At 43.2% G+C, this 21821-nt stretch overlaps 1 protein-coding gene across 4 annotated transcripts in view; it reads left to right on the top strand.

Moving 5' to 3' along the window:
* Positions 1-12530: 12530 nt before the first annotated feature.
* Positions 12531-21821, top strand: part of ep300a (EP300 lysine acetyltransferase a) — a 61586-nt gene continuing 52295 nt past the window's right edge. For all 4 annotated transcript variants that reach the window (XM_086196319.1, XM_086196317.1, XM_086196318.1 and 1 more), the window contains exons 1-2: positions 12531-12993; positions 14817-15457. In XM_086196319.1, the coding sequence (XP_086052445.1) occupies positions 12900-12993; positions 14817-15457 (735 nt within the window). In that variant the 5' untranslated portion in view covers positions 12531-12899. The remainder of the gene's footprint in view (positions 12994-14816; positions 15458-21821) is intronic.

Here is a 21821-nt window from a genome sequence, read left to right as displayed (position 1 = left end):
CTTAGAAAGAACAACAAATGGCCTATAACCACCCTGCACAGCCCAGAGAGTTCTGGCCAGGAGACAGGGTTCTGGTACTGGTACCCACGGTTGAGTGTAAGTTTTTAGCCACTTGGCAGGGGCCCTATGAAGTCATCAAAAAGGTGTGTGTGTGTGTGGGGGGGGGGTAAACTACAAGGTAAGACAGCCAAGAAGAAGACAGCAGGAAAAGATGTATCATGTGAATCTGCTAAAGAAATGGCATGCTGCAGAAGTTCTATTGTGCAGTCTACCCCTGAAAGACCCGGGAGCCCCACCAAGAGACGTCGTAAAGATGGGCCCTGATCTGTCACCCCAGCAACGACAGGAATGCCTGGAGCTTGTTGACAGAAAAGAAGATGTGTTCTCAGCCAAACCAGGCACCACCCATCTTGTGGAACACGAAATCCACACCCAGCCCAGTAAGATAGTACACCAGCGCCCTTATAGAGTACCCGTGGCCCGGAAAGAAACAATCCGACAGGAAATAAAAAAATTCTGGAGCTCGGAGTTATTGGAGAATCCCATAGTGCTTGGGCAAGCCCTATTGTACTTGTCCCCAAACCAGATGCGTCAACTCGATTCTGCAATGACTTTAGGAAGCTGAATGAAGTATCCGAGTCTGACGCTTACCCAGTGCCACTGGTAGATGAGCTAATCGAGCAGCTAGGGATGGCTCACTTCATCACAACCTTGGACCTGACAAAAGGATACTGGCAGATTCCGCTTTCCCCAGCTTCCAGAGAAAAAAACAGCCTTTGCAACAAGTGAGGGTCTGTTCCAGTACACCAAACTACCATTCGGCCTGCATGGAGCCCCGGCCATGTTTCAGCGGCTGATGGACAGAGTCCTACGACCCCATAAAGAGTATGCGGCAGCCTATTTGGACGACATAGTGATACATAGCACAGACTGGGAAAGTCACTTGCCGCGGGTACAGAAGGTACTGGATGATCTGCGTGCAGCTGGGCCCATAGGCCATCTCCAGCAAGTGTAGGCTAGCCAACAGTGAAACCAAGTATCTTGGATACACAATTGGCTGTGGGCTCATCAAACCTCAAGATGCTAAACTGAGAAGTTCCAACTAAGAGACAGCCCCGAAGGGTAAAGTGGACACAGGCGGCTCCTTGTGCTCCCACCTGGTCCTGGCGGTCACAGACTTCAACAAGGAGTTTTTTTGTGCAGGCTGATGCCTCGGAGATGGGTCTTGGGGTGGTACTCGCTCAGGTGCAGGAGGGCAAGGAGCACCCCATCCTTTACAGAAAGTTGTTGCCCCATGAGAAGAGGTACTCAACGCTGGAGAAGGAATGTCTGACTGTTAAGTGGGCCCTCGAAACCCTCCGCTATTACCTCATTGGGCATAAATTCACACTGCTCACCGACCATGCACTACTGCAATGGATGGCCCGAAACAAGGAAACAAACAGTAGAGTCACAAGGTGGTTTCTCAGCCTGCAAGCCTTTAACTTCTCTGTTGTTCACAGGGCAGGGCGGAAACGTGGGAATGTTGATGCCCTTTCAAGGAGAGACGTCCTGTGGGCCTCTTCCACTGGCCCTGGGGCCGCAAGCCTGGGGAGGGGGAAATGTGATGTCATGAGAGGTAGCATCATAGAGGGGAGATATATTCCCTCTTGGTGGCTACAACAAGGACTACAACCCATCATTGCTGCCATTAAAAACTACAAACCCCAGAGCTCATTACCTGCAGCAGGGCAGCTGCTGCCCAGCTGAAGGTACTGAGCTGGTGGCCTTGTGGGAGAGAGAGAGACTGCAAAGAGACAAGGAAGAGGGTGCTTTGTGTTAGAGAGAGGAGAAGTCAGGCGATTAGAAGTGTTTGGATTTGGACACCTGGGTTTTTGTTGCTTTTGCCTCTTCTGTACGAACAGTTTGTGTTGACTTGTTTTTCTAAAGGAAGAATATAATTTGCATTGAAAAAAGGAAACATCTCTGTCTTCCCCTGCACTCACACCTCCTGAAACTCAAGGTGAAAAGCTCCCCACCTCTCAAGACATCACAATACAACAACAAAAAATTGCAAAAAAGGATACATGTAACTTGATCTATTTTAATGAGAAAAAAAGCAATAACTTTGCACTGCTTCCCTGCATTGCCTCTGACAAAGGTGTTTTTACACAGGCTGCTCTGGAGGGGTGCACAGGCAAGAACAACAAGGCAGGAACAACAAACAGCAGAGGACCTGAGCACTTTTGTCGGTGGGGGAACAGACAGATGGTGAACCAGGGGAACAGTGGGCTGGCCAGCTGCAGTACAGGCTCCAAAGGCTGGAACCACAGTTGCAACAACTCTGGTGACTCATACTGCAGATGTGATGAGCAGAGCACAGGCTCAACATAATTACAACCCTGACGTTGTTGCACAAATTAGGTGGACTGTAGCACCTTGGGCTCTGGAAACTTGGAGGGCTGCAGCATGGAGATTGAACCTTTTGGACAGAGGCTGGAAACTGGACCTTGGCTGTGTTGGCATCAGTTAGGACTGCTGACTGCTCAGGAACAGGAATAGATGTATAGTTGGTGGGGAAGGCTGCAGTCTCTGGTGGGACTGGACTTCTAGAGGGATGCAATGAGGCAGTCATTGTGATGCTTGGCAGCTTGGACTCTTGGGCTCTGGGCAGAGGACAGCAGTAGATGGCCACTTGACCATGTTCGTAAAGGATGGATGAGATGATGGGACACAGGCTATATTCACTGTCATTCATAGAACTGTGTTTAAATATCCACCAATCAGCCAAAATATTTTTTACCACCTACCACCTTTTGACCCAAAACAGCTTAAACCCTTGGACTCGGAAGGTGTTCCATGTTGTCTGCCACCAAGATGTTAGCAGCAGATCCTTTAGTCCTGTCCTGTGTCCTTGAGGGGGAGCCTCAATGGATTGGACGTGTTTGTCCAACTCATTCCATAAATATTTGGTGCAACTGAGAGCTGGGGATTATGGAGGCTACGTTAACACCTCAACACACACATTGTTGTGTTCCTGAAATCATTCCAGAACCATTTTTGCGGTATGGCAGGGCACATTATCCTGATGAAAGAAGCCAATGCAATTAGAGAGTAGTTTCCATGAAGAGAAGGACTTGGTGTGCAACAATGTTTAAGTTGGTGGTCTGGGTCAAAGTGACATCCACATGACTTGCAGGACCCAAGGTTTTCCAGCAGAAAATTGGCTAAAGCATCACATTGCCATGCTGGCTTTAACTTCTTGATGCTATCTATTCCCCAGGTAAGCCACTCCCACACATAAGAACATCCACATCATGTCAAAGAAATATGAACCATAAAATCAGGCTACCTTAATCCCTTGCTTCATGGTCATGTTCTGATGCACATTTGCCTATTGTTGCAATGTTTGGTGGTGGACAGGGGTCAGCATTGGCACACTGACCAGCAGGTGGCTATACACTCCCATTTACAGAAAGCTGCCTTGCGCTCTGACACCTGTTAGAATCAGCAGTGCATTTTTCTGTTGTATGTGTTGTCAGAGCTCCTCTATGAGCTCTGACAACACAGGCAAGCCTTTGTTTCCTATGCACATGAATGAGCCTTGAGCACCAATAACTGTCACCATTTCATTGTTTGTCCTTCCTCAGACCCCCTACAGTATTAGCCACTACAGACTGGAAACACCCAGCAACACCTGCAGTCTGGGTCAGAGTATCTCCCAGTTAGTTTTTAAATTTAGTCCAATCTTTGCAGTTGCCGATTTTTCCTGCTTTAAACACAAACTTAAGGAAAAAATTTTCACTTGTTTTGGTTGTTGTGCCACTGTAATGAGATAATCCCTTATTTGCTTCATCTGTCAGTGGTCATGTGATTGCTGACTGGCGTCAATAAACTGCTTTTTCTGTTTGACTGTCAGCGGGATTAAGCACATATTTTTTACCAAACTGGGAGGATGTACAATGGTTCAAGGACACGTTGATGTACTCCTAATGGATTAAATTAATCTCAACTTTGATGAGAAACACTTAAGGGCATGTAGGGCTGTGAAGCATCATGAACACAGGAAGTGATATTTGCACTACAGTGCATGCACTGGTAATGGAAAATCCAAATCTTATCAGGCTCCACCTCTCCTCAGAAAAGTTGCATGCTCTGATGTGCACAAGGGTGCAAGAGCCAGCAATTGCTTACCGCTTAATAAGGGCCCAAGCAGGAAAGTGCCAATGAAAATTCACATTAGTGTTTAATGTGTTTGGTGGCGTTGTCATGAGCACAAGACTGGCAGACAAAATGCAGAGCACACAAGGGGAAGTGCGGTATCAAAAGCCTTTTAATCAGTCCAAGGTCATTACACAAGTATCACAGAAATCAAGCGAAGGTACAAAACACTGAGCAAAACTCGGGAATCAGGTAACACAGGTGAAGCACATCAGGGTAATCACACAGAGAAAGTAAATTGGGACACAATACAACAAAATACTGGAAATAAAAAAACAACACAAGACAGATCCTGACAGTATCCTGACTCAGTGGCCCAGGATGCCGGGGATGGCAGCAATGGAAGCCCTGTATAAGCCGAGGGTCCATTATGTTGCGGGCAGGGACCCACGATCATTCCTCCAGGCTGTAGCCCTCCCAGTCCACCAAGTACTACATGCTCCTGCCCAGACGGCATGCCGCCAGTGAAGTCTGTACCTTGTAGACCAGCTCACCATCCATGATTGGGGCGGTGGTGACTGAGTAGGCTCGTAGTTACTATTTTCTCCCGACTGACGTGAAATCTCAGCTGGATCCTGGAGGACCTGGGGAGTTTTAGCTAAACAGCAGAATCATTCATAACTTTTGAAATCGGGGTCGGCCCCTTTTAACGTTGGACTTAATGCTCCAGGTGAATCCTCCCAAAACAATTTTCTGGGAGGATGGGAGCAGGCTTAACAGTATCTGTGTCTGGGGCATGAGTACATGACAGGATTTAAGGTTTAGTGTTCTTACTACCTTGGTAGTAGAACAGGGTGAAATTAAATCTTGAAAAGCACATGGCCCACCAACTTAACATGAGTCCATGTCTGGGGAGAAAATCAAAATGTTTCCAAATAGACAAAAACATTTTTATTAAGTAAGTCCTGTAGGATGTTGTTGACCAGAGCCTGAAACACGGCAGGGGCATTGATTAGTCTGAAAGGCACAAGATATTCGAAATGACATAGTGATGTACTGAAGGCAGTTTTCCATTTATTTCTCTCCCTTTGCGAACCAGGTGATATGCATTTTGCGGGTCCTGCTTTGTGAACACAGAAGCGCCTTTGAGCGGGTCAAAGGCAGAGGAGATGAGGATAACTGTTCTTAATGGTGATTTCATTTAACCAGGTGTAGTCTATGCATGGACGGAGTCTTATCTTTTTTCTCCACAATGAAGAATCCCACTCCAGCAGGAGAGGAGGAGGGCTGGATTATGCCAACTTTCAAGGAGCTCTGTATGCATTCCTCCATGGCCTTGTTCTCAGGGGCAGAGGGGGAATAAAGGCACCCCTTGGGAATGGGGGCACCTGGTTGCAGGTCTATGGCACAATAATACTCAAGGTGTGGGGGCAAAGAAGTAGCCTTGGCTTTGCCAAATACCTCCTGGTCATGGTAGCAGTGTGGAACCACATTGAGGTCAGAGTTATCTGTTGAGTCCTGATTCCCGGGGACTTGGTTGGCCCTCTGGTCTGAGCATCCCACTCCCAAGCCCATTATTTATATATATATATATATATATATATATATATATATATATATATATATATATATATATATATATATATATATATATATAATAAATAATATAACACACACACACACACACACACACACACACACACACATATATATATGTGTGTGTGTGTGTGTGTGTGTGTGTGTGGGCTTCATAGAAATTTGGAAAACTTTCTGGGGGAGACCTGGTCTGATTAGGAGGGACGGCATCCATCCCACGTTGGACGGAGCTGCTCTCATTTCCAGAAATATGGCCCAGTTTATAATAGAACCAAAACCCTGACAACCCAGAGTTCAGACCAGGAAGCAGAGCTGCCCTCTTACATGCTTCTCTGCACGTCCATTAGGGCAGTTACCCACCCAAAACTACATAGAGACTGTGTCTGTCCCCCAACCACGTCAGTTTACTCATTCCAATTCTACTTGTAGAGGAGTCAATCAGAAAAACCTAATCAAAATTAACACAACCACTAAATTAACTAAAAAAAAAAATCTAAAAATTAGATGTGGACTATTAAATATCAGATCTCTGATGCCAAAAACTGAACCAGTAAATGAGTTGATATCTGACAATTGTATTGACCTGCTCTGTCTCACTGAAACCTGGCTGGTGATGATGAGGATGTTAGTCTGAATGAATCCACTCCTCCCAGTCACATTAACACTCACATTCCCCAAGGATCTGGCAGAGGAGGTGGAGTTGCTGCCATTTTTGACAAAAGTTTAGTAATAAATCCCAAACCCAAAATAAGTTTCAATTCATTTGAAAACCCGATTCTTAATTTGTCACATCCAGCCTGGAAAACAATACAGCCACTCTTATTTATTATTGTGTACCGTCCTCCTGGTCCTGACTCTGAATTCTTATCTGAATTCTCAGAGTTTATATCCAGTTTAGTTCTCAAATCAGATGAAGTCATGATTGTAGGTGACTTCAATATTCATGTGGATGTTGATAACGACAGTCTGGGTGCTGCATTTCTCTCTCTTTTAGACACAATTGGTTTCCATCAGTCTGTCCATGAACCGACTCATTGTCACAACCACACCTTCGACCTCGTCCTAACATATGGAATTGAAGTTAAATATCTAGCTGTATTTCCACAAAATGCGCTTTTATCAGACCATCAGTTAATCACTTTTGAATTTGCACTAATCAACTACACTCCACTCAGGAAAACGGTGGTTTCCAGATGTTCATCTGATCAGGCTGTAGCTAGATTTAAGGATGCGATTCCATTTGCGCTAAATTCAGTGTCACGTCCCATTGTTACAGAGGAAAATGTTGTCAGCCTTTGTCCCTCCCAAATTGACCATTTTATCGATAGGAACAACTTTGGACTCAATTGCCCCATTAAAAAAGAAATCTATAAATCCAAGGAAACAAGCACCTTGGTACAATTTAGAAACCAGACAGCTTAAAAAAAAAAAACAGAAGTTGGAGGAGTCTCATATAATCTGTCAAGACAGCCTTAAAAGTTATAAGAAAGCCTTTCGTATAGCTAGAGCAGCCTACTACTCGGCACTAATCGAGGAACACAAAAACATCCCCAGGTTCCTCTTCAGTACTGTAGCCAGACTGACAGAAAGCCACAGCTCTACTGAACCTAGCATTCCTGTTTCCCTGGGCAGCAAAGACTTCATGGACTTCTTTAATGACAAAATTGTCCTTATTAGAGAGAAAATTCACCTCCTTTAAACTATCCACCTGTCTTCTAGACCCCATCCCAACCAAGCTACTTAAGGATTCTCTACCTCTTGTTAACACTTCCCTCTTAGATATGATCAATGTGTCGCTGTTATCTGGTTACGTCCCAAAGTCCTTTAAAGTGACAGTAACTAGACCCCTTCTCAAAAAACCAACCCTGGATCCAGAGGTTTTGGCCAACTACAGACCAATATCAAATCTTCCTTTTCTCTCCAAAATTCTGGAGAAAGCAGTTGCTAAACAGCTCTGTGACTTTCCCCACAGCAACAGCTTATTAGAGGATTTCCAGTCAGGTTTTAGGATTCATCCTAGCACAGAAACAGCACTAGTCAAAGTTACCAATGACCTCCTACTAGCATCAGATGAGGGACTGGTCTCTGTGCTGGTCTTATTAGATCTAGTGCAGCTTTTGATACCATTGACCACCATATCCTTCTACAGAGACTCAAACATGTCATTGGCATTAAAGGAACTGCCAGGTCATATTTACTTGGTCGATTTCAGTTCATACTAACTAATGATAAACCCTCGGAAACCACTGTAGTCACGTATGGTGTTCCACAAGGCTCTGTGCTTGGACCAATCCTCTTCACCCTTTATCTGCTTCCTCTTGGTCACATTGTTAGGAAACACAATTAATTTTCACTGCTATGCTGACGACACACAACTGTACTTATCAATGCATCCTCATGAAATAAATCAGCTGACTGAACTGGAGTCCTGTCTAAAGGAGATAAAAACATGGATGACCCATAATTTCCTTTTTATTAACCTCTGACAAAACTGAAGTCATTGTCCTGGGCCCAAAACATCTTAGAGACACCCTATCTAATGAGATAGGTACCCTGGAAGGTATTACGTTGGCCCCCAGCACGACCGTAAGGAACCTAGGAGTTCTTTTCGATCAGGATCTGTCCTTCAATCCCCACATTAAGCAAATTTCTATGACCCCTTTCTTTCATTTACTGTACGAAACATTGCTAAGATCAGACACATCCTGTCTCAAATAAATGCAGAAAAACTAGTCCATGCCTTTGTCACTTCCAGGCTGGATTACTGCAATTCCCTCCTATCAGAATGCACTAGTAGGTCCCTAAAGACTCTCCAGCTGGTCCAAAATGCTGCTGCCTGTGTGTTGACGAGAACTAGTAGAAGAGACCAGGTCTCTCCTGTACTGGCTTGTCTGCATTGGCTCCCTGTCAAATTTAGAATAGAATTCAAAATTCTCCTAATATACCAAGTCCTCAAAAGTCAGGTTCCTTCATACCTGACAGAGCTCATAGTCCCCTATTATCCAGCAAGAACCCTTCGCTCCTAGGATGCAGGGTTACTGGTGGTTCCTAGAGTTTCTAGAAGTAGACTGGGAGCCAGAGCCTTCAGCTCTCAGGCTCCCCTCCTGTGGAACCGTCTCCCAGTTTCGGTCCGGGATGCAGACACCCTCCGACCTTTAAGAGCAGACTAAAGACCTTCCTTTTTGATCTGGCTTATAGTTGGGCTGCTTAGGCTGGCCCTTAGATATGCTGCTATAGGCTTAGGCTGCTGGTGGATCTCCCATGGTGCACTGGGCTTCTCTCTCCTCCTCTCTGTCCTCCTATATGTGTCATGCATAAATCATACTCATACATATTACTAACTCGTCTTCTTCTCCGGAGCCTTCGGGCTCCCCTCATCCCAGATCCCAGGTGCTGCTGGAGGAGGCTGCAGACCTGAAGAGGCTCAAGCTACCACCCATAGCTCCACCTGCTCAAGTCCCCATCTGTCCATCAGTCTCTTCCCTTTCTCTCTCTCTTTATCTCTGTCCCACTTTTTCCTTCTGCATATGTCTTCCTCCATTATCTGTCTTTGTCACTTCCAGGCTGGATTACTGCAATTCCCTCCTCTCCTGCTCTCTTCCCCCCAAATGGTCAAAGCAGAAGGCCGTCCCCATTGAGCCTGGGTCTGCTCAACGTTCCTGCCTGTTAAAAGGAAGGTTTTTGTCGCCGCTGTTGCAGGATGTGCTTGCTGATGGAGAATTGTTGGGTGTAAATTCATTGAAGAAGTGTGGTACTAGACCTGCTCTACTTGTAAAGTGTCATGAGATAACTTTTGTTGTGATTTGGCGCTATATAAATAAAATTGACTTGACTTGACTTGACTATTTTGCCGGTCTCCCAGTTAATGTGGGGATTGTGAACACTTCACAAGGGGAATCCGAAGGGGGTGGTTGGGTGAGTGGTCAAGGTGGAAGGCCAGATTTTCAGTGTGTCCATCAGGGAAACTTCATGTTATGGGTGAGGTCTGATGATACAATGCACATTAACCTGCCATCAAAGGCAGTAGCAGACAAGGGTTCCAAGAGAGGCTCCCCTCTGGCACCTTCCCCGCCAAGCTGTAATCCATGAGGCCCCCCCCCCCCCCCCCCCCATATTCCATATCAGCCCCAGAGTCTATTTGGGCTAAACAGTTAGAGTGAGAGGAGGTTATGAGTCTCACAGCAGTTATTTGTCTTTTAACATTGTTTTTAATCTTGGCGGCACTCATCGGCAAACCAGAGGGATAGGAAATATTTATTAGGGGGCATGCAGCGATGAAATGACCCCTTTGGGTGCAATCGATGCACCTGCCCTCGATCTGATGGTGGTAGCGTTCTGCTGGGGTCAGGTGGGTAGCTCAATCTTCAAGGGCTCAGGGGAGGTTATCGGCGGAGGGAGATGGTCCTGGGGGATTTCTGACAGAGTTACATTAGGCGTCGACCAGTGCTGGTCGATTCCACCCGCTGTCCACGGCGATAGTGCGAAACTCGATTGAGTAATTTATAATTGATCATTTGCCCTGTTTCAGTGAATTCAGAGCCCAGGCTGCTTCTCTTCTGGGCATGGCGGAATGGAAAAACTGCTTGAAGGTGTATGAAGAGAGGGAGAGTTTCAAACAGCTGACCAGTGGCTCCATTTAGCTATCACCAAAGCCTTACCCCTCCTGGACAAGTATGAGATAATGAAGGTGATTTTAGCCCGGTCAGAGGGGAAGGCGGAGGCCTGGAACTCAAAGTGGAGCTAACACTGAGAAAAGAATGGGCGGCAGTCTCTAGACTCACCACAGAATCTATCAAGGCTGGAGAGGCAGAGTGATCTGGCTGTCAGTGGTGCTGGTTGCAGGGAAGCTGGGGTGACAGGGGCAGGAGCCACCAGAGGAGGGTCAAGTCTTTCCAGACCCTTGAGCTGGACAATCATGTAATCTGACTGGGCAGACAGGTTGGTACAGGCGACTTGTGTCGGCTGAAAGGCAGCAACCATGACTTGTCGAACCTGAACGAGCTGATCTTCGTCAGTCCATTACAGGGCCAACATATACAGACAGACAACCATTCATACTCACAGTCATACCTATGGTCAATATAGAGTATCCAATCAGCCTAGTGCAAAGGGGAACATGAGACTATCAAAATAAAACACCGTAAATAACAAAACACAAGACACAAGACAGAAATCCTGACAGGCGTTTCACTGTCAATGGGATTATGGAAACATTGTGAGGCTCCATTTTCATTACAACTCAGAGGAGGAGTGTAGAACAGGCTGAGGAAGAACCCATACCATTTTGGGAGGAGTACTCTTGTGCCACCTGGTACCCACAGGAAATTCCTTCTTTTTAAATGAATAAACACTGAAATGTATTCCTCCTTGTTGGTTAAACCCATTCAACTCAAATGTAGTCTAAAGTGCCTTTAGACCTTGGTGGTGGGTTTATGTGAAGACTGTTAGTCTTCTTGAAGTTGTGTTACAGTGGTGAGGTGGCCAAATATGAAATTTCACCGGGAACACAAAACTGTTCTTTGTAAATGGGCTCCATAAAACTTCACGTTTGATAGGAGCCCCAGCCTGAAGACATCTTATAGGCAAAATTGAACTCAGTCATATGTCATGAAATGGTTACAGGAAGGTTACAGGTTACAGGCACAGGACTGCAAGTGCCTGCTCATCACTGCTTGGTGTGTGATTGAGGGCTGAAAGTTAGCCTTGGCACTAATCTTATATATTTTTAATAACTATCTAATTATTAGGTGAATCATAGGTGGCATTTATTACTCCTGGGACTCTCCCCTCTGTTACATACAGCATTATTAAGGGACAGTATTTTGGAGTTTTAACTTTGAGGCTCCCTTTGTCATTCTAAACATAATCCTATTCCTTTGACTTGACATGATACCAGGTGTCATGACACCTGATGTCATTATGCACTGAGGTATTAATTAAGAGACAGCATAGGTTTTGAGTGAGCAAAACAGAAACAAAATTGACTTTAGGATTTATGAAAAACTAAGAACATCACCTTTGAGGTGGAAAAAAATTGCAGAAACACTCATGAAAATCAAGAAACCTCAAGAGTGTGGAAACTGTTCATCGATGGCCTTTGTTCCAAAATGAATACAGGCTGCAGTAATTGAGTAGATTTACATGAAGTTTCTCATAAAGAAGTGTGGGTGAGCAAAATTTGAACCATCTTTTTCCTGGTGAAAACTGATTTTTTTTTTTGTTGCAAATAGGATCCAAGACTTTTGGGGCTTTCAAATCATGTGGTAAAGATACTGAAGAGATATGTCAAAAGCTGTTAATATGTTTACTTGCCAATGTTTCAATCATGTGAGCACTTCTCAGTTTAGATATGTGTCCTTTGTAAATAAAAACTGTAAATAAATTCACCATGGTCTGATTCCCTTGAAAAGTATTACTGTAGGTAAATCTTGCATTTGCTAATTTCAAGGAGCTGGATGCAAAACCGATTACTAACTAAATTACTTATATTGAAGACAACCGTTGAAAATAATCTAACTTTGGGGCGTTTGTTACAGATATACCTCATTACACATCAACTTTTTCACTGCATCATGGATAGTTCAGTGAAAAGCCTCGTAAAGACGAACCTTATTTTCTGTCCTTTGTTGCAACTACACATTTGTCAGCGTTACTATTTTGTATTTGCATCCTCTTACAGTCACCCGCTCCCACCGTCAGCACCACCATCACTTCGCAGGCAAAGAAGCCCTTTCTACCCGACATGATCTTCATCCAGACTCCGCTGGAAAGGAGGCTGAACTGACAGATGCAATCATGGAAGATAGACCTGGGAAGAGTTTATTTACATCGGAAGAAGCTGTGTAAGTTTAGTGGGAAGCCGCTGCGCGTGTCTCCCTCTTTACTTTCGCCGACCCCCCCCCCCCCCCCCCCCCTCCGTTGGTAGAAATTTATAAAGAACAAAAAATCCGACGAGGGAGGGAGGGGGTTGATTATACGCCGAGGCTGAAATCGAGAGGCGAACCAAGGGAAGAGGAGTAATTTGTACACGGGACTTTCCCCCTCTTAGTTCCCCTAAAGGAGGGGGAAAAGTCGCAATATTTAAAACGAAGAGGAGTGACCTTCTAAGGGCGTGAAAACGTCTGCAATTGTGGATACTTTATATATTTTTATTTCGAAAAAATATGGCCGAGAACGTTCTGGACTCTGGCCCGCCTTCAGCCAAGAGGCCTAAACTCTCCTCTCCGGCACTTTCCGCCTCTGCCAGCGATGGAAATGGTAAGTATTGTTTAATGATAGTGGTTGTGTTTTTGTTATTCGCTAATTTGGGTATTTTCATGATCTTCTGTGTATCCCAATAGGTGTAAGGATGCGGGATTACTCTTCTGTTTTTGTCGTAGCTTGCTAATGTTAGCGTGCTAGTAGTGAGTGTGTGTCAGACGTGAGGAAGAGCTTTCCCAGCTAGTTTACGTGCTAACAGCCATCTTAGCCGGAGCTAGCTCTCGTAGCCATTTGGCTAAATCTAAACTCGCTGACTGAATGTGGATCTTCAACCGATGGTCTCGAATCTAATGGTTTATTTGCTGGGTTGATATTATTGTCATCTCAGGTAATAAAGTTAAATAGAAAGCCAAGTTTGATCAAGTTGTTCTTATTCTGCAGTTGGACCAAACTGACATGGAGTTATAGCTATCCCATCTTGTTATTTGAAATTTAAGTTCGTTAACGTTTTAATCTTATTTTGTCCCATTTCGATTCAGACCCTTCCCCAAATTTGAGTTAACCACTGTTAACAGAGCTGCCATAGGGAGAGGTGGTAGCAATCTTAGCCATGTCGGGGAACTAAATGTAGGCCCCACAGGTCTCACTGATGGTTAAGATCAAATTGCCATTGTTGGTGTTTTTTTTTTTTTTTTTTTTTTTTTTCCCCCCCCGTGGATGGCGTTTGGCAGTAGACCGAATATTGGCCCAAAAGGCAAACTCTGGTGCATGGACAGCACCGTGCCCAGTCTCTGAGACAACTACCAAGTCAAGTTTGCAAGGCACTTCATCAAAGAAATAGGTACCCAGATTTGACCACTTAATGTTCATTTAAAACAACTGCATTTTGTCCTCTGTCGCTTTTCAGTGGCAGCTTTTTTTCCAGTGCTTATTTGTCCAGACATTTTATGACCATTTGTGTGATGCATTTTGAAGACCAGATAATAGGAAAAGGTGCAATTTAATGTAATTAAACAATTTGTTTTATAATTAAAATGATCTTTGAGAAGGTTATGGACATTGTTCATTGCAAGGGGTAAATTTGAGACAAGCATGATGGAAAATTGCTTGTTCTTGGCATAGTTTCTTTCGTGCTTGTACTTTCACAAGCAGCTTGCAAAGAAGTTTTGTTGCTGAGGGGTACATTTCAATTTTGGGAGTTTGTTTAATGTTACTAGCACATGTACACAACTACAATAAGTTTCATTGTGAATCAAGCATGTAATATACACTGGCAAAATATATGAAATTGGTGGCAAATAACCATTGCATGTTACTTGAACTTGATCTAATATCCCAGGAGCTTTCTTAAACTGTAACTTTTTAGTTTTGTGAAAAGAGAGACAAATACCTCTCACTTCTCCTATCTTTAATGGCATTAAGGCTTCTAGTGGTCTGGTAATTGATGGATAGATGCTCTTTTGGTGAATTGCATTGGTATGATGTGTTAGAAAAACTGATTTAGGAAGAAAGAACTCAGGAGTGATTAAATTGGATTTTGTGCCTTTTGGGATTTGAAGTATGCTGTTTATTTTATATGGCCAATTTATAATAACATGATCATCTTTCTTGATCATGTATTTGCATATATGTATGTGCTATATGACCTGATAAACGCAAAGGATTGTTTTGAGCTCACATGAATTTTGGTACTCAGTTGGTTCATGTTTCTTTTCTTCTTCACAGAAAGAATACAGTTGCATTTTACTCAGTCATGCTAAAAAAATATGGATCACAACATGACCGTGGCCCTTTTGGTTCTCCTTTTTACTCCTTCCCACATTTGATGTCACCCCATTGATTCCCCTTTTCTGAAACATTGCTTTCCTCATCCATTTCAGATTTTGGCTCACTGTTTGACTTGGAGCATGACCTCCCAGATGAGCTCATCAGTGCCAATGAACCAGGTCTGGTCAATGGTGGGGACCTCAACCAGTTGCACACCACCCTTGGTGGAGGCAGTGGAGGGCCAGGAGGAATGGGTCTTGGACTTGGCTCTGGTGGAGGCCAGGATGCTGTGGCCAAGCACAAACAGCTGTCAGAGCTTTTGCGTTCAGGTGCACCCACATCTGCCCAACAGGGACATCAAGGAGCATTGGGGAGCCCAGGAGGCCCAACTGCCATTGGGCAACACTTGGCAAATATGAAGGCCTGCCCTGGCCAGGGCCCTCAGCAGATGATGGGTCAGGGACAACAGCAGCACCTCTCTTCCCAGCAGCAGGCAAACATGATGCAGCAAAATGTTACTGCTGGTGTGATTGGTGGAATGAACAGGACCATGATGGGAGCACAGCAAAAAGGAAATAATGGACAACAGCAGCCAGGCATGATTGGGAATCAAGTGATGAACGGCTCCCCTCGAATGGGCTCTGGGAACCAAGGAATGGGTGGCAATGGCAACCTGTTGGCTGAGACACTGCAGCAGCAAGGAGCTGGGGGCCAGGTGGGCATGAGAGGCCAACAACCTGGATCTCTGAACAAGGTATGCACTCCATCAGTTATAGAGCTATAGTTCTTTTATTTTATGCTCCCTAAAAAGTATTTCAATTTTTGTATTTATTAAATGACTATACAGGTTGAAACACAATAATCCCGTGTGTTGCATCAGTAAAACTAAGTATCATTTATTTATGAACATAATACATCAGCTCACATTAGTTTGCTGTGAGTACACAAAGGTCTATGCATCTATGGATTTTTACAAGCATGAAGATGCACTGTGCAGTTACTCTTAAAGAGGCCATATTATGCTCATTTTAGGTACTTTTAATACAGTGCTGGACCCCATTGGGACACTATTGAAAGATTCGATCAGTAAAAAACCTCTATAATTATCATATCGCAGTCTGTGTACTCCTCTATTCTGCATATTTTCTGCTTCCCTCTGAAACTTGGATTTGTGCCCCCCCCCCACACACACACACACATTCTCCGCCCCTACTGTGCCAACTCTGCTAAGATTGGTCAACGTATCAAGGGGCCTGCTCCCCCTGCTGCATAGTAACACGCCTCCTCTCACATGCAAGGAAATTGTCTCACACGGTAACCGGCTTGTTTACAATTTTAGTTCTAAAAATTTTGACTTCAGTGATACAACCATATGTCTTAGACTTGTAATCTGACCCAGACAACAACAGTACACAGCCTGAACCTGCGTTTCAGCAACCACTTTTGTAAGATGTCTCTGAATGGGAAACGCTAAATTCCACCACATCTCATATTATCTACAAACTTTGCTACTCTGTTACTGTTTTTTTAGTTAACGTGGCCTGACACAAAACTTCAGCAAAGTCTCTAACGCTGTACTGTGTGTACCCGCTGCTTGTATTTACACTGAGAACAATTCTTTCACCGCAGTTCAGAGCTAAAAGCAGACAAGACACTGACAGTATGTTACTTGCAGCCTGTGGTTCAGTGTCCTCCTCATGACCATGTAAAGACGGGACAGCAGTTGCCTTCAGGATTAGCTTTTTCGCAAATCCTGTGTCAAACTGAGGTTTATATAGGAAACTGCTGTCTGTGAAATGCCAAGAGCACAACGAGCGCAGAAGGCGAAAGAGTTACTTGCTCCTCCCAAAACATAAAAATCTTCCCTGAATTCATCTTCTTGTGAAGTCTATGCAAAGGTGTGAAGTGTTTGCCCCTGAGAAAACACTTTCGCCACTTTGATGACAACACCATAGCTCTGTAGTATGCACCATATACTTCGGTTGCAGAGCGGGATGGGTGGCAACACCACTTGGCACTGAAACCAGAGCCAGGTGAATTGCCGTACATGGAGCTTCCCCTGAAGTTGTGATGTCACAAAATGAGACTTTTGAAAAAACTCTACAAATCTGAGTGTTTTCAACAGTGCAGAGCTGCCTGAAACTGCCCCTGGGCATTACTTTAACTCACACCTACCTCATGGTATGACACAACTTCTAGAACAAGTACCCAACAAACATGAACATATTTATAAGTCGGAAAAGCATCATAAGTTTCCTTTGAAGGTTGAAGTGACAGAAAACTGCTCAATTTGTGTGATTGTGTTGCATTGGCAGGCAGCCTCTAAATGAATGTGACGGAGAAACTGATGTTTGATGTATCTGTTACGACCAAAGTGACTGAAAGGATGTCCAGCAGGGTTCCCTCGCATCCTGGAAAACCATTTCCAATGATTTTCCAATCATGGAAAATGAGAAAAAAGTACAAATGTCCTGGAAATGGTTAATATTTCCTGGAAAATTATTTATCCTCTCCATGCCTTGTGAGAGAATGCAAATGGGTTAAAATTTATGCGCATACATGTTTGTTGTCACCTTTTTCTGGGCACAGTGCTTCTCTGCTTCTAGCCGGCGCAGCGCCACACGTGACGCTACCAGCCAATCAAATTTACATTTCCGCTTTGAGCGGTACTGCAACCCAGTGTTGCAGTTTATTTTGTTGCTAGATTTAGCAACTTTTCAGATGCCAATTTAGTGCCTAGAGACAAAACTAGCGACTCTAAGTTGAAAAGTGTCACTAGTATCGGTCTGAGAGTGTGAGGTTTTTCTCTTCCGCGGCTGCAGCCTCTTCTCTGTTCTCAGTTGAGTGACAGACAGAGGAGAGTTAGTGGGCGTGTCGTTTACTGAGTCAGGAGTGAGATGCAGCGTGACTCAGATCTCAGAGACTAAGAACATGTTAAGAGCGAGAGGTGCAAGGTAATTACGGTAAACATCTTAACGGGCCACGTTTCAATCAGTATTTCACGCTTGTTTTATTGTCTGACAACAGAAACAGAAAATAAGAGAATAAAAACAACAGTGACTAATGTGGGACACCTAAGTAACAGTTGTTTCAGAAGTGGGATGGCATGATTTGGCTAATATGGGACAGTCATATACTATGTTATTTGATTGAGAAAATATATTTTTAGGAAAGTTAAATACCTTCTAGTATATTTATTCAACATTTGGGCTTGGAATGTAGCAGTTGTATTTGTTTTAAGATCAGGATTTAAAACACTGTTGTGATTTGCCCCTTAGCTAGCTGACATCAAATGTTACATTACAATGCCATATTTGTTTATTTACCAATGAATTTAGTGCTTGAACATGTTTTTTACCCATCTATTAACTTAATTGATTACAGTTTTTTTCAGCCTATATTGCCGCTTGTTCAAGTAACTCGTCTCCCGAATTATTTTAATATCTTTTTTTAAATCCGATGTTACATGTATGAATTAATTACGTGTTTATTATAATTGTTTCTGTCTGAAATGTGACATTTGTAATACATTATTTTAGATAAAAACTATTGTCCCAGATTTCAACACAAGGTGTCCCAGATTACAAAAAACATGAATTCTTAAACAAGATGATGTAAGGAACAATAATATGTGCAATTTTCCCTTTATCTGAAAATTATCTGCTTGTTTGTCATGTTAATGAAGTGTGATGCTGTAATCTGTGGGTGTGAACATTACTCTATGATACATTTGTCATAATTATTTTTCATAGATAAATGATAGCGATAGACTGCACATCAAATATATGAGTAATAAACATGGAAACAATCTGGGTAAATGCAAGTTACAACTGTAGAAAAGCACACTTCCCAAGTGTGAGGGGGACAGAGAAATGTATTAGTGTATGACGTAATAACTTGTCTCTGTTGACACTGAAAATGTCCTGAAAACAATTTCAGAAAATAATTTCAGGGAAAGAGTGGGAACCCTGTCCAGGTTACGTAGGGGAACAGTAAATGAAAAATGCATTGGAGCCTGTGAAGATGAAGCAAGGAATTAGGACAAGAAGAGAAAGACAGGGATACTGATGGATAGATCTGTCCCTTCAGTCTGCTGAGGCAAAGATCAGCTGCAATTCTGCTTGGCTACCTAAGATATTACTTGTGTCTAACTCGGGGATTTCCATGTTTAATGCTGTCAGTGTCAAAATTGAAAGAAAATATTAAGGCACCTACATTACCTGTAAAATTTATTGGCATTTTATTTTATGTACATGTAGTTAGTATATTAGCCAAATAATTTAGGTGCATTCAATCAACAAAAGACAACATAATGCCCTTTCAGTGAAAGTGTCTTAACCAAATACCAACAACAGCCTATAGCCTTTTCAAGCTGGATTCAATGTGGTTTTTTTTCCCCTCTCTTTATAAAAATATTGATTGAAAATATTGATTGTCTGGTTGAAATTCATGAAATGCTGTTTATCCCTCCACAAGACATGCGTTGAGCTCAGTGGCCATAAATTCAATCGAAGTATTTGTGAATACAAAAACAAAACAAGGAAAACCCCAGATTTTTTGCTTTACAGCCATAAAAAAGACCCAGGCACATGCTAAACATAGATTACAGATTCTGTAGGTTGTGTCATAAAAATTGTGATTAATACTGGATGGATCATTGGTGATATTATATAATGATTATGTTATGTGTGGAGTGTTGGTCATGTAGTGTCTGGTGCCAATTTTTTGCTTTTTTTTGCTACCCTCCAAATTCTCATATTTTTGGTGAGAAAAACTTTGTCCTTAATTTAAGTCTTCATTTGCTAGTGATCACGTCTGAACATTTTTTTTCCTGAATAAAGTTGGAAATAACATTTGCTATTCAAAGAGGGAGAAACCAACACTAAATACATATTCATCAGTGGTGTCAGATTGTGAGGGAAATCTGAAAGATGTGTAGGACATCCATCTCTGTTTCAGAAAGATTATTCTGTTTTGGAAGATTTAAAAGCATTTACAATAATTTTATGAGTCCCGATCAGGGGAGTTTCTGAAAGCAGGCTTAGTGTAAACTCTGAGTTTGTTGACCTAGAGTTTATGGAGACTCTGGGTTTTCAGTTTCACAAAACCATTCTGGCTTTACTCTGAATCAGTTACCATGGCAACATGCGTGAACAAGACTTGTTCGCTGGCAGATTTTGTTCAATGAACTCTGAGTTTCTCCTCCTCTTTCCCCTGCCTGCAAGCTGACAGCAGTGGCAAACATACCATGTCCTTTTCTGGAAGAGCCCATTTATATAGAATAATGATGTCTGAAAGATGTCTAAAAATCTGGAAAAGCAACAGTGGTAATTTACAAAGAATTTTAACCTACTGTAACGCTGTGCTTGTGTAGGCCAGGCAGCACGTGGTCAGCAAAACACTGGTTAGCAGGTTAGCAGCAGGTTAACTTCAGAGAGGCGACAGACAGCTCGTTGGGATTTCCACACAGCAGCTTTATTTCTACAAACTGAAACATCGACCATACAATGCCAGGTGTCCTCGGTGCTATATCTACAAATCATACATGAAGAGCAGAATATACACAGCTTAATAACCTGCACCAACTCGTCGCTACTGTTGAGTGAGAGTCCAGTCTTGAGGAAGTAACCGGAGCATAGCAGTGATCAGTATGCAGCACTCTGATACAACAGAAAGGAGGCGCTGCCCTATGGCGCAATCTGGTACTGTAGTAATAGACTCTGGCTGTTACACGACTACAACAAGAACTGAGCGACAAGTTGTGCCTAAGATGGATAGGTGCCCATTACTGAGATAACACTAGCAAAAGGATCAATGTATATATGACTTTGATTTGAGTAACTTACCTCTTAAATAGGCACTTGTGTCCTTGAGGTTGGTAGGGTCTTGATGGTGTGATGTTTTGCCAGAAATGCACTCAGCAATAATCCGCCCACTATTCTGAGTTAGGGCAATTTCTTCTACCTGTGTGAGAGGTGGAGGTGGTGGACTGCCACCTGTCTTGCTGGGCTCTGCCTTTTTTCTGTTTGCTTTATTGGAGATAAAATTTGAACAAGCACAAATTTTGGAACTTGTATCTGTAAAAGCATTTGGGTTTTTCTTTTGACAATATTAAATCCTGCAAATGATGGGATTGCTAAAACTGTGACTTTTTCTTTTTCTGCTTAGATAGATATCACATGGGTGGTACGGTAGTGCAGTGGTTAGCACTGTCACCTCACAGCAAGAAGCTTCCAGGTTCTGGAAGCCTGGGGCTTTTCTGTGTGGAGTTTGAATGTTCTCCTTGTGCGTGCATGGGTTCTCTCCAGGTATATAGGCTTCTTCCCACAGTCTAAAGATGTGCAAGTTAGGTAAATTGGGTACTCTCAATTGACCATCGGTGTGACTTTGAGTGTGAATATGTATTTGTCTATTACACCTTTCACTCTGAAACAAACGCATCTTTGCGGGTTTTTGTGCCCTCGTTTGCTCGGCATTAGGGGGCATTCAAGTTTCCAGCAGTCAGCACAGAGCCTTGTGGAACACCATAACTGACTGGTCTGAGCTCCCGTTGTGAGGGCTTCGTGCCTGTGCTTTTCTCTCTCATATGTCATCGCACTGACAATGTCATCATTATACATAAAAGTGCACCGGAACACTGCGAGGTAAACAAACGACAGCATGGACGTCGTTGAGTCAAAAGTTTGCATTGTTGCATCTTGCCAGTGTGTTGCCATGATTGATTAAAAAAGATGCGCAAAATCACTATACAAGTTGTTTATAAAAACAGTTGCGCTTGCACAGTTAATGTTAAGGTTCCCCGATTGGTGGGAGTTCCCAAGCATGATGTAGATTAATTCAAGTAAGATCATACACATGTAAATTGTTTGAAAAAAAGGAGTGAAATCACTGCCTTTAGAGAGTCTCAGGGACATCAACAGGAAGACTGAGCTTATGGCAGAGAGCCAAAACTTTATTGAGAGATGAGAGAGCAGCCCAGCCCACCCCAATTTTTATGTATTTATTTTTTTCCCCGGACCTTCCACAATGACAGCCTGACAGGTGGCACAGTGACAAAATCAGAATGCGACAGGAAGGTAGATCTACATCAGCAGATCATATCGCGGCAAACCTGAGAC

This window comes from Aulostomus chinensis, chromosome 23 (genome assembly GCF_037954235.1).
Source record: "Aulostomus chinensis isolate RoL2024-O1b breed Wild chromosome 23, RoL_Achi_v1.0, whole genome shotgun sequence".
NCBI lineage: Eukaryota > Metazoa > Chordata > Actinopteri > Syngnathiformes > Aulostomidae > Aulostomus > Aulostomus chinensis.
The sequence above is the reverse complement of the archived record's forward strand: the minus strand, read 5'-3'. Positions and strand labels throughout refer to the sequence as shown.